Raw genomic sequence first — 12,536 nt, forward strand, 5'->3', positions numbered from 1 at the left:
TCTATCAGTGATCAAACAAAACGTAAGTGATAAATCTTGTATCAGTATGCGCAAATTCATTACGCATTTTAATAGGACCTTGTATAAACAAATGGCATTGCATAATGATATGATGTATATGTGATGCAACACCTATAGTACGGGTTCTCTCCAATCTGTGATATACCGGGAACAGTGCTATAACTATCATTCATCAGTAAAAATATCCATTTGAAAAATACACAAAATGTCCTTGCACCTATGACCCCATGTAAGCCTGCAATTGTCGTTGATTTTATGCGTTTTGGTTCTTTCAACTAGAGACACTACTATGCCATATGCAGCAGTATTTCGAGTGTAACACGTAAAAGCTTATTCAGAGCTGTCATTGACTGCTTTAAGGATTCTTATACAGCCTTCTGATTGGCCACAACGTAAGCCCAGGAACTACCATTTTTTTATCACACCGCTGCTGCCTCGGTAGGGCTTTCAAATTGTGGCTGAAATGTTTCTGCTGTTCGTTTTTCTCTTGAACCCGTCTGTCGTCCTTTTTTTCCAGCTTCGACAATGGCACGAACGAAGAAGGCTGAGAAGCCCAAGGCTCCCGAATCACCTGATAAAATGGAAGTTGATCCCGAGCCAGTAAAAGGAAAACACGACCATGGCAATGCAGCTCAAAACAGCGAAAAAGACGGCTTTGAACCTCTCACTGAAGAATACTATGAAGGCAAACATATCACAGAATCTGTCAAGGAGATCAAGGTGAATGATCCGAATAGGCATTGGTTTATTTTCGATTGCACTAGCCTTGTGTGGGATTGACCGAATAACTTTGGATATACATTCGCGTCATTAGGATAAATGGAAGCTATTGCCAGCATTCTTGAAGGTCAAGGGTCTCGTGAAGCAGCACATTGATTCGTACAACTATTTTATCAACGTCGATTTGCGCAAAATTATCAAAGCCAACGAAAAAGTTACCTCGGACGTCGATCCCAACTTTTATTTAAAGTAATCTCAAGCATTCCAATCGTCGTTCTGTGGTTGATCGAGAGAAAGAATGAAAAAGAGATACTGATCTTTCTGATAAAATAATTATAGATATACTGGAATTCGCGTTGGTAGACCTGAACGTATGGATGCCGATGTCGCAAACCGCAGTTACACACCTCACGAATGCCGATTGCGCGATCTCACCTATGCAGCCAATATTTTTGTCGACGTCGAGTATACTCGTGGCAAACAGATCGTCAAACGTAAAAACGTCATGATTGGTCGTCTTCCTATCATGTTGCGCTCTTCTCATTGTGTACTGCGTGGCAGAAATGAAGCAGAGTTAGCTCGGATGAGAGAATGTCCTTTGGATCCTGGTAATATTTGTTTTTTTACTTGAGAGTTGGTGTTGAAACATGTAATTTTATAAAATGGTTAATAAATGGATTATGTGTGTAGGTGGATATTTCGTTGTCAAGGGCACAGAAAAGGTTATTTTGGTTCAAGAACAGTTGTCAAAGAATCGTATTATTGTCGAAGTTGATAAGAAGGGAGAAGTGGTAGCTAATGTACAGAGGTAAGGGGGGATTCTGGATATCAGTTATACATACAGTTTATTTTGAGAAACAATAGTGCACGGTATTAAAGAAGCAGTTCTATATAGTTCTACCCACGAACGTAAATCCAAAACTGCCATCTTTGTAAAGAACGGCAAAATTTACCTGAAACATAACTCTATTGCCGAGGATATTCCAGTAGTTATCTTCATGAAGGTAAGTTTTTGTTTGCTTGTTGAAAAAAAATGGTTGTTTTTCGTTAAGCAATTGGTAGTAACGTGTAAGATATTTCATCTTTTCACCAGGCAATGGGTGTTCAATCAGACCGAGAAATTGCGCAGCTGGTATGCGGTAACGATCACGACCTCCACGACACATTTTCGATCAACGTAGAAGAGGCATCCAAGATGCGCGTGTTCACACAGCTCCAAGCATTGGAGTTTATCGGCGCTAAAGTCAAGGTGAACCGAAAACTTTCGACTGTTCGCAAGACTATGGTATGTTTGCACCTTTTCAAAATCATTGAAATGTTGTTACAGTGTGCTAATTACATCGTCATCCTAGGCTGAAGAAGCACTTGAAGTATTGGCTACTGTCATTTTGGCACATGTTCCTGTGGAAAACCTCAACTTTAGAGAAAAGAGCATCTACGCCGCTGTGATGATCAGACGTGTGCTTGTTGCTATGGGTGATGAAGTCAATGTGGATGATCGTGATTACGTTGGTAACAAACGACTTGAATTGTAAGTGGAGGTTTCACGCATTTGGTGAAATTACATCTTCTTTGGGATCATATATTCACATGTAGATATCTTGTATTTAAATAGGGCCGGTCAATTGCTATCTCTGCTCTTTGAAGATTTGTTCAAGAAATTCAACTCGGACTTGAAGCTCGCTGCTGATAAAGTACTTAAGAAACCCAACCGAACTCAAGAATTTGACATTTTCAATCAACTTGTGTTACACGGCGATCACATCACGACCGGCTTTGTCCGTGCTATATCCACTGGTAATTGGGTGCTGAAGCGTTTCAAGATGGACCGAGCTGGTATTACTCAGGTCTTGTCTCGTCTTTCATACATTTCTGCCCTTGGTATGATGACCAGAATTTCGTCCCAGTTTGAAAAGACGCGTAAGGTGTCGGGTCCCCGTTCGCTTCAACCATCGCAGTGGGGTATGTTGTGCCCGTCTGATACCCCAGAAGGTGAAGCCTGTGGTCTCGTCAAGAACTTGGCTCTCATGACCCACATTACTACTGATGATGAAGAAGAACCTATTCGAAAAATTGCATATGCTCTTGGTGTAGAAGGTGAGTGCTACTGCACATGCATCTTTGCTCGCTTCGTTTTTATAAGGATAAGAAAATTCTTACTAGTCATTTCTTTACCAGATGTCAACTTGCTCACCGGTGCCGAGCTTTATCAGCCTAACACTTACCTGGTGCTACTAAACGGTGTTATTCTCGGCGTTACGCGCCGCACTCAAAAGTTCGTGGCAGACTTCCGCCGCTTCCGTCGTGCTGGTCGCGTATCTGAATTCGTTACGGTTTTCGTCAATACCCATCAGCGAACTGTCAATCTTTCATCCGATGGTGGTCGTATCTGTCGACCACTGATCATTGTAGAAAAGGGCAAACCCAGAGTGACTCAGCAGCATATCAATGTAAGCGATGATGGAATACAACTTTACCCATGGGTCGCATTGTTTCTCACATATGGTTATCTTCTTTTATAGGATCTGATAGCAGAGAAACTCACTTTCGATGACTTCTTGAAGAAAGGTCTCGTCGAGTACCTCGATGTTAATGAAGAGAGCGATGCTAATATCGCTTGCTATGAACGTGATATTCTTCCTCAAGTGACAACTCATCTTGAAATCGAACCATTTACTATCCTTGGTGCTGTAGCCGGTCTTATTCCTTATCCTCATCACAATCAGTCGCCTCGTAACACGTAAGGATCATCCTCTTTATCTTTCAAGTGTATATTATGTAGAGCTATGGATTAGTTGGAGGCTGTTGCATTGACCCTACTTTGTTATAGCTATCAATGTGCTATGGGTAAACAAGCTATTGGTGCTATTGGTTATAATCAATTGAACCGTATTGAAACTTTGATTTACCTTATGGTGTATCCTCAACAACCCATGGTCAAGAGTAAAACAATTGAATTGATCGGTTATGACAAGGTAAAGATATAGGCTTTGATTTTCATCGAATCACTGTATATCATCAGATACTAATAGGTGCTCTCTTCCCCCCCCGGGGATTCTCTTTCTTTATGGTTTCCATAGTTGCCTGCTGGTCAAAACGCCACTGTTGCTGTCATGAGTTACTCTGGATACGATATTGAAGATGCTTTGGTCGTGAACAAGGTATTTTGAGACGAATTATACACCTAGTTTTTTTTCTGGCACCAAGTTGAGGAGTCTAAACATCTATCAAAAATTAGGCTGGTCTTGACCGTGGTTTTGGACGCTGTCAGACAATGCGAAAGTATGCCACGATGATTAAACGATACCCGAACGGAACGTTAGTACAAGAATATTTGACCTTTTTGTAATTTACATTTTTAAGCTTATGCCTAGATTTACTAATGACTTTATCTGCTTCATTTATAGACACGATCGTCTTGCCGATCCACCACCGCGTGATTCTGACCTATGGAACGATTCGTATGATGCTATCGAAGCAGACGGAATTGCGGGTGTCGGTGAACCTATTCACGATGCATCCATTTACATCAATAAGCAAGTACCCACCAGTGCTGGTGTTGACCCTGGTGTTGGCGGTGGCCAAGCAGTAGCATACAAATCCGCACCTATGCGTTACAAAACAGCACAAACCGGCTATGTAGACAAGGTTCTTTTTACCACAACGGAAAGTGACCAGACATTGATCAAGGTCAATGTACGCCAAACCCGTCGACCGGAGTTGGGTGATAAATTCTCCTCTCGCCACGGACAGAAGGGTGTGTGTGGTATCATTGTTCAACAAGAAGACATGCCTTTCTCGGATCAGGGCATCTCGCCTGATATTATCATGAATCCTCACGGTTTCCCCTCACGTATGACTGTCGGTAAAATGATTGAGCTTCTTGCTGGTAAGGCTGGTGTCATGGCCGGTCAGCTACAGTACGGTACAGCGTTTGGCGGTAGTAAGGTCGATGATATGAGCAAGATCTTGATCGATCATGGCTTCAACTACTCTGGCAAAGACTACTTGACATCTGGTAAGCAACAAGCAATCAAACGTATTGACAAATTGCTATGGAAGCGAATTGGAAGGTGGAGATGTCTAATAGAACTTTGGCTTATTTGTAGGTATTACTGGCGAACCATTATCTGCATACATTTACTTTGGCCCTATTTACTACCAAAAACTTAAGCACATGGTTATGGATAAAATGCACGCTCGTGCACGGTATGTGATTAAGCTTTTATGCTGCATCCCGCATGTCATTGTTCAATGATCACTGATCTTCTACGCTTCTTTTCAATTAGTGGTCCTCGTGCAACGCTTACACGTCAACCCACTGAAGGTCGGTCCCGTGATGGCGGTCTGCGTCTTGGTGAGATGGAGCGCGATTGTTTGATCGGCTATGGTGCCAGTATGCTTCTGCTTGAACGATTGATGATTTCGTCGGATATCTTTGAAATTCAAGTGTGCGATCAGTGTGGTTTGATCGGTTATGCAGCATGGTGTCAGTTCTGTAAGAGCAGCAAACATGTACGCTCAATGCAGATCCCATACGCTTGTAAACTGCTGTTCCAGGAGTTGATGGCAATGAACGTTTCGCCACGCATGATGTTGGATGATGCACTGTAATAATAATCCATGCATATTTCATTCTCACTGTAAATAATAACAATACTAATAAAAAATTCAACAAAACGTTTGCATTCACATCAAAGAAACATAACAGTGGCCATTGATGTGAGTATCTCAATTATAGCGCTGCATGCTTCAATGAGCAATTTCACTGGGAGATAAAATAACCTGGAGAGGTTCCAGTCCGGATGGACTCAAAGGCGTAGTCGTCGGCGTTCGTCTGTGCAACCATCTCGCAGGAACCAAACCAGCAATGCGGGGATCGGATGAATCAATCACATGCTTGACCATCAAACGGTATTTTTTCCCTCGCTCCTCTTCTTCGACTAAAACTGCTTTCTTTTCCCGTCTTCTTTTCCTTTCGACAGTCTCGTAAATACAAGGTGCCCTTAAGATATACTCATGGCGCTTCTCCTTCGTACACCGAACCGCGCTATCGGCACCCGCTTCTCCAATGTCGCTACTGTTCAAAAGTAAGGTTTTTTCAACAGCCCCTTGCTTTCCTTATTGCACAGAAGTTCACACTACCTCTTTGTACGTATCAAACAGACCAGCACTGTATCACCTTGCTGGCAGACGCGCCTTGAGTGTTCCTGCCGAGGGACATCAAAGACTTTCTCAAACCAATCCAAACTTCCACGCCTTCCGATCCCTGATTTGCAAGCAACTGCTCAGCGATACAAAAGAACTTTGTTACCATTGTTAAACGCCGCCGAACATGCAACAGTTAGTCAAAAAGTCGACCAGTTTGTCAGTGAAAGAGGTCTCGGTCCAAAATTACAGGAACGGCTGCGGGCATTAGATCAACAAGAAGCAGTCAAAGGTGTATCGTGGCTCGACGAGTTGTGGCTCAACAAGGGATATCTTGAATACCGCGTACCGACGCTGATCAATGTGAACTGGTGGAACCAGTTCCAAGACCCTCCACAGGGGCTAGCAACAAATGTCCCTGCCGGAAAGGCAAGTGAGCCACAATTACAACGCGCCGCAAGGATTGCAATCAGTCTGGTTAATTATTCAAACAAGGTGAACAAGTAAGGATCGATCGTTACTTTTACCATATCGTATTTTGGTGTTGTTGGGCTAATAAGAAGCTTCAAACTCTAATTTACAAGTGAGGAAATCCCGCCTGATGTCTCACGCTCAGGACCATTCTGTATGAACCAGCTCAAAAAGATGTTTGGCGCCAGTCGTATTGCTGCAAAGCCTCGTGATAAGATTGTTACGAACTGGCCTGCAACTGCTCAACACATCACCGTCATCTACAAGGACCAGATATTCTCAGTGCCTGTATTTGACGCTGAAGGCCAGGTGCTTTCGGACAAAGCGATGACTAGGTAAATATAAATATATATTCATATATCATCTATGTACAAGCAGCTGACAGCTAGCATATTCAAATACGCTTGAGTTTAGTCAACTGCGCCGTGTTGTCGAGCAGGTGGATAAGATCCCTCGAGAGTTGTTGCAGCCCCCTGTAGGCGTAATGACATCGGAGCATCGGGATACATGGGCTAACGTTCGTGAAGAGCTAGAAACCAACCCGACAAATGCTCGAACTCTTCAGGAAATTGATACTTCGCTATTCGCAATTTGTCTGGACGATTATAGCTCTCCGGCTGACATTGACCAGGCACATCGAAATGTTTTCCATGGCAACGAGGCACGTAACCGGTGGTTTGATAAGGCTTTGTCGTTTATTGTAGAGAATAATGGTCGCGCTGGTGTCAATGGCGAGGTAATGATAATTGATGTGGTGATTGATTTCATTATCGCTATTACTGACTTGACTAACCGGATTTTTCCCTCTGTTTAGCATGCTCCAGCAGATGCTATCATTCCATTTACCATGTTCAGTGAAGTCATTACAAGGTATATAGCAAAGCGTGATCCATTGTATAAATCAAAACAGCGATATTGATGCATCTCTTATAGTGAACAAGGTGCACTTGATTCGGCCAAGGCTAACTTGTCTGCACCCGCTGCTCCAAGATGGTTAAGCTGGGATGTCAGCCCTACCATTGGCGATGCACTCAAAACTGCACAATATAATGCTGCAAATCTCATCAAGGATATTGACAGCGTTCTCTTACACTATCATGGTTACGGCTCTACCTTGTTGAAGCAGGCTAAGGTTAGCCCTGATGGTTGGATGCAGATGGCTTTCCAGCTGGCTTATTACCGTCAACATGGCAAATCTGTACCCACTTACGAAGCTGCGTCTACACGAAAATTTCTCACTGGTCGTACTGAAACTGTTCGAACCTGTTCAGTCGATTCAGTCGCATTCACGAAAGCTTGGGACGATGGTGATATCAAGGTATAATACTGCAACTTTTTTTTTGAAGAAAATCCTTCATTATTACTAATAACTTCATGTGTTCATTAGATGGTGAATAAATTGGCACTGCTGGAAAAAGCAATCGCTAGTCATTTAGACTACATGAAGGCCGCTGTAAACGGCATGGGCGTTGACCGTCATTTGCTTGGCTTGCGATGCATGATGACACCCGAAGAAGCTGCTTCTGATGCTGCATCAATTTTCCAGGATCCATCATACGCTAATTCACAATACTGGATCTTGTCTACTTCGAACGTGTCACCGGGTGATCTGTCGTATGGTGGATTTGGTGCAGTCGTACCTGAAGGTTATGGCATTGCCTATGCTGTGGATAAGGAGCGTACACGCATGAGCATCTCTTCATGGAACTCCTACCCGGAAACCGATGCACCTATCTTTAGAGATACGGTCCATGATGTTTTGGATGAGTTTGGTGAAGTTGCCGAAAAGTATTTGATTAAGAAGTAGAAACCGTACATATCACAGGACCACGTCAGCTAGATATAGTAGATATATACTCTTCGTAGTAGTACCAATAATACCATCTTTATCCTACAATATCAAAGGATTGTACTCGTAGGGGAGGGCCGTGATTCATTTTTCCTCCACTTTGTGCTTATTTGCCCTCATTTCAATTTAGTGGTTAAGGCTCAAACCCTCCCACATGCACTTAAAACTCTTGTAAGCCAGATTCATAATGTCAATACCCAATTCAGTACTTAGTTTTGATATGGTATCTTGCAAAACGAGATAGCATCATTGCTCGCAAGTGTATTGTCATTTGCATTTATTGATCTGTATTGATCAGTACATATATAATCGAAGTAAGCGTTGTAAGAACTCTGCTCTTAAGTTAATAGCTGAGAAATATTGCTATAGTATATAATCAACGAGGTAAAACACAGGCCGCCGAAGTTTTATTATTTGTAATGCAACTTTAACAGTATCATAATATGTTTATAGGCTTGAAGTGATTGAGGATATATAATACAGGTGCGTGGAAAGATTAGTATGTACATAATTTTGATGATCTCGTGACAAGTCTAGTGCATAGTTAGAAGCTTAGCTTCTTGCTCTTCCTGTTCTTCAGCCTATATGATATTCCAATGGTGAGTCTAAATGTAAAAAGGAAGAGACCCTTCCCCTCTTTTGCACACTTACAAGCATCTCCTGTTGATCTATCAGCCAACTCGGAAGATTCGCAGGTAAAGTTACGAGATCGAGATCAAACAATTCTATAAACTGCTCGTTGACATATCGTGCTTTGGTGCCAGCATAAGCTCGATACTAACAATGACAATCCATCAGTATCCGGTGAGCAATACAGCCTTAAATCTCGCGCAGAAATTACCTCAGTGATGATTGAGCTAAAGTTCCACCCTTCCAACTTGCGCAGACAACCGACAAGCGTGCCGGTTTCATGGATACCTGATCTATGAAATAGAAAGAGAAGAAATCGATTAAACAACGCATGACATATTTTTGCTTAAAGAAAATGGAGAACGTACGTGCACATGATCAAGACAGGGTGGCTATCACTATTAAGGATTAATTCAAGGCCCTCTTTGATCAACTCCTCGGACACAGGTCGCCACGTCGATGGTTGTGTTGGTTTCCACGTTGCCATGCCCAAGTGAACCTACAGTGACAGTTTCTTTTGTGAGTCTAACGACTCAAAATTTTTGCATGACACGTAGATATAGAAGAAGAAAAAAAGAGAGAGGAACACACGAAACACATGACGTACAAGCTTCATGCCACCTTCCTCCATTAAATTAGACGTAACCCGGTTTGGAATTTCGGGACTGAGCATGACAACGGTCTTGAAATTGATTTGTTTGATGAAGGGAAAATGTAGCGGCTGTAGCATGTCTGAGCGATAAATGCCCGGCTCCACAATGCCAAATTGTTCTGGAGGAGTTAGTAGCTTCACCGTGACATGGCTCATTTCTGAAAAAGTGGAAAGTTAGAGAGAAGAGTACAAGAAACCAGCCGGTACTGCTCTAAATTTCTATTGGAGAATGAAAACTCTCGCTGCAGGAAAAACCAAGTTTTACTAGCCAGTCCTAGCAGTGGAGTATTGTAAGAGCTGCACTTGCTGTTCCAGGTTACGAGCTTTAACTAGATCCTGTTGACACATCTGATATTAATTGGCCTTATGTATGTCCTGTCTTCTATGTTGTACTACGCAGTCTGTACGTACGTTAAATATGTGTAAAGCTGTCTTCTTCGTTCATTCCGTTTCAATATACCTGTATTATTCCCTGTCATGCTCATTTATGATCTTAAATGGTATTAGATTCAAGCAAAGAGTGATAACAGGCGTTCGCCTCAAAAGGAGCAGAAGTGTAATATTATATAAGCGGACTCAATTGGTTTCTGCTGTTGATCTTTCAATGTACAGTATTGTTTACCATATTTGCTTTTTCATAAAGAATATCACTGTTTGTGTAACAAGCGGAACACCGACTCTTGTATCCGTTTCTCTGACATAATGGTCTCTTCGTACTGTCCCCCGCCCCGGGGGGCAATACAAGATACACCCAAAATGTCCGCGTCAAGATTTGTTAGTCCTTTGATTGTTTAAGGCGATGTTGTGTATTATACAAAATCTGACCACAAACTTTAGTTCAAAGACGCCAACAACCCTGTACATGTTTCGCAGGTGGTCATGCAGTGTTGCATGTAAAGCTTACATGGAGCCATGATTGGCTGTAAATCAAGAATTTATATAGCCTCCTGATTGGTCAGAATGTAGGCCGCCCTGAGTATTTGAGGTCTGCCTGCAACACAGCGCGACTGGTGCTACTAAGTCCGAGAGGTCACACAAAGACATTCGGCCACGGAACAGAGATGATGCATCCCGCGGAACTGCCCTTTTACCAACAACTTTTTTTCACTTTTTCTCTCGCGCCTTGGCTCCTTTTCAGAAAACGGCTTCTTTCTCCTTTCTCCCTTATTTTTTACTTTTTTAATTCATATAATGAGACTTGTAGTACGACAAGATTACGAAGAAGTGTCTGCATGGACTGGTAAGGAGGCATACATAAAGATCGTTTTCCGTTTCCGAACTTATCGTTTCGCATAGGGTTTGTACGATTCTGACTACAGGTGCGCGCGTCGTTTTTCTTCTTTTCTTTAGCTCATTACATTAAGGAGCGTATTAATCAATTCCAGCCTAGCAAGGAAAGACCTTTCGTTCTTGGTCTCCCTACTGGTAGTAGTCCAGTGGGAACTTACCACAGACTTAGCGAGTTCTGCAAAGCAGGCGAACTATCGTTCCAACATGTGGTCACATTTAATATGGACGAATACGTCGGTATTCCAAGGTAACAGCACCTGTGTTGTTTGTGGAAGGCGGCTGAGAGAAAGGCTTTTGGAATTCATTTTTGATGATGATGTTTATACTAAAATGTAATATGTTTTAAAAACCCAAAAAAACAGGCACCATCGCGAATCATACTACACGTTCATGTATACTCATTTGTTTCAGCATATTGACATCCTGCCTGAAAATATTCACGTGTTGGATGGCAATGCACCAGATTTGGAAGAAGAGTGTCGACGATACGAAGCAACTATTCTTGCACATGGTGGAATTGAGATGTTTCTCGGCGGTATTGGCCCTGATGGCCATATTGCATTCAATGAACCCGGCTCCAGCTTGACCAGCCGTACGCGCGTCAAGACACTGGCATACGAAACGATCATTGCAAATTCGCGGTTTTTCGATGGAGATATTACCAAGGTGCCCAAACTGGCATTAACCGTCGGTGTGGCGTAAGTATACCATTCTTTGTATTCAATCATATTGTTTTCTTTGCACGGTATTGATCCATCTTCTCTTGTTTGTGACTGTAGTACGGTGATGGATGCTCGTGAGGTTTGCATCATCATTACTGGAGCACATAAAAGGTAAAAGAGCCCAGAACGGGATATTACCATGCACTCGGGAAATATGATCCACAATGAATTCTTTTCGCTCATACGTTTTGGCATTAGCATTGCGTTGGCCAAATGTGTAGAAGAGGGCGTAAACCATATGTGGACCGTATCTGCAATTCAGATGCACCCCAAGGGCTTAATAGTGTGTGATGAAGATGCAACGCTAGAATTGCATGTAAAGGTAAAGAAATCTCTCCACATTTGAAAAATGTACCGATTATTCCCCCTTATGGCTCACGGTATTACATTGCGAACTTAGACCGTCAAATACTTTAAATCAATCGAACACGTGCACCAAGCATTAATCGGCCAAGAAAACCTTGGCCTTCAAGGCGAACTTTTGTCTAATACTATGCGCACCTCGACGACTGCAGGACGTGAAATGCTGGTCAGACAGCTGCTGAGTGGAGATGAGTCGGAGGGCAAGGCAGACGACGGTGAAGAGCCAATGTCTCCCGATGATGACAATGATAGTATGCAGCCAGAAAGTCCTAGTGCAGGAAGAGAGCAAAGCCCATCCAAGAAACGGCGCACAACAGCCGATATGGCAGCGGGAACCATGCCAGCACCGCCATCCGGTCCGTGATTAGGTCTGTAATAAGTGGACGACCCCGAACTGAAAATATACACCAGCTCTGTTGCAGTTAAAAGGTCCCATCTCCTACTTCATCCTTTTCTACCTTCCACCAATAGTCATCCGTCACTTCCCCAAACCCATAACTCCAGTCATAATTCCTGTTTGTCCACTACATCTTATGTTGCTTTTCCGTCCCCTCTTTTTCAGCTTGACCCTCTTGTAAATTGCGCGCAAATATCATACCACACACACACACACACACACATACAACCTGTTAATACTTTTTTGTACCTATTTGTCTATCTATTTTGCTTT

General features: G+C 42.7%; 4 protein-coding genes across 4 annotated transcripts; 3 read left to right on the plus strand and 1 right to left on the minus strand.

Moving 5' to 3' along the window:
- The first annotated feature begins 488 nt into the window (after nucleotides 1–488).
- Nucleotides 489–5,667, plus strand: BDB00DRAFT_840765 (DNA-directed RNA polymerase III subunit RPC2). The gene is made up of 16 exons (XM_053124784.1): nucleotides 489–741; nucleotides 836–990; nucleotides 1,081–1,349; nucleotides 1,432–1,549; nucleotides 1,637–1,745; nucleotides 1,835–2,026; nucleotides 2,094–2,272; nucleotides 2,357–2,838; nucleotides 2,920–3,191; nucleotides 3,264–3,481; nucleotides 3,572–3,716; nucleotides 3,822–3,902; nucleotides 3,980–4,059; nucleotides 4,149–4,759; nucleotides 4,851–4,950; nucleotides 5,031–5,667. Exons 1-16 carry the CDS (start codon nucleotides 547–549, stop codon nucleotides 5,353–5,355), a joined length of 3,531 nt encoding a protein of 1,176 aa, XP_052976070.1. The 5' UTR covers nucleotides 489–546; the 3' UTR covers nucleotides 5,356–5,667.
- BDB00DRAFT_840767 (acyltransferase ChoActase/COT/CPT) lies at nucleotides 5,668–8,389 on the plus strand. Its single transcript, XM_053124785.1, is given in 8 exon segments — nucleotides 5,668–5,892; nucleotides 5,908–5,947; nucleotides 5,971–6,392; nucleotides 6,474–6,695; nucleotides 6,775–7,096; nucleotides 7,175–7,230; nucleotides 7,294–7,678; nucleotides 7,748–8,389. The coding sequence occupies 8 exon segments, from the start codon at nucleotides 5,813–5,815 to the stop codon at nucleotides 8,165–8,167; spliced, it is 1,947 nt and encodes a 648-aa protein (XP_052976071.1). The 5' UTR covers nucleotides 5,668–5,812; the 3' UTR covers nucleotides 8,168–8,389.
- Nucleotides 8,390–8,589: 200 nt separating this feature from the next.
- Nucleotides 8,590–9,988, minus strand: BDB00DRAFT_840768 (protein-tyrosine phosphatase). The gene is made up of 5 exons (XM_053124786.1): nucleotides 9,447–9,988; nucleotides 9,208–9,338; nucleotides 9,051–9,132; nucleotides 8,861–8,986; nucleotides 8,590–8,790 (listed from the first exon to the last, which is right to left on the minus strand). Exons 1-5 carry the CDS (start codon nucleotides 9,645–9,647, stop codon nucleotides 8,743–8,745), a joined length of 588 nt encoding a protein of 195 aa, XP_052976072.1. The 5' UTR covers nucleotides 9,648–9,988; the 3' UTR covers nucleotides 8,590–8,742.
- Nucleotides 9,989–10,548: 560 nt separating this feature from the next.
- BDB00DRAFT_840776 (uncharacterized protein) lies at nucleotides 10,549–12,519 on the plus strand. Its single transcript, XM_053124787.1, has 6 exons — nucleotides 10,549–10,731; nucleotides 10,842–11,028; nucleotides 11,144–11,479; nucleotides 11,561–11,614; nucleotides 11,702–11,825; nucleotides 11,904–12,519. Exons 1-6 carry the CDS (start codon nucleotides 10,683–10,685, stop codon nucleotides 12,228–12,230), a joined length of 1,077 nt encoding a protein of 358 aa, XP_052976073.1. The 5' UTR covers nucleotides 10,549–10,682; the 3' UTR covers nucleotides 12,231–12,519.
- The last annotated feature ends 17 nt before the right edge of the window (nucleotides 12,520–12,536 follow it).

The sequence above is a fragment of the Zychaea mexicana genome, assembly GCF_025766255.1.
Source record: "Zychaea mexicana strain RSA 1403 chromosome Unknown BDB00scaffold_80, whole genome shotgun sequence".
In the NCBI taxonomy this organism is placed as follows: Eukaryota; Fungi; Mucoromycota; class Mucoromycetes; order Mucorales; family Lichtheimiaceae; genus Zychaea; species Zychaea mexicana.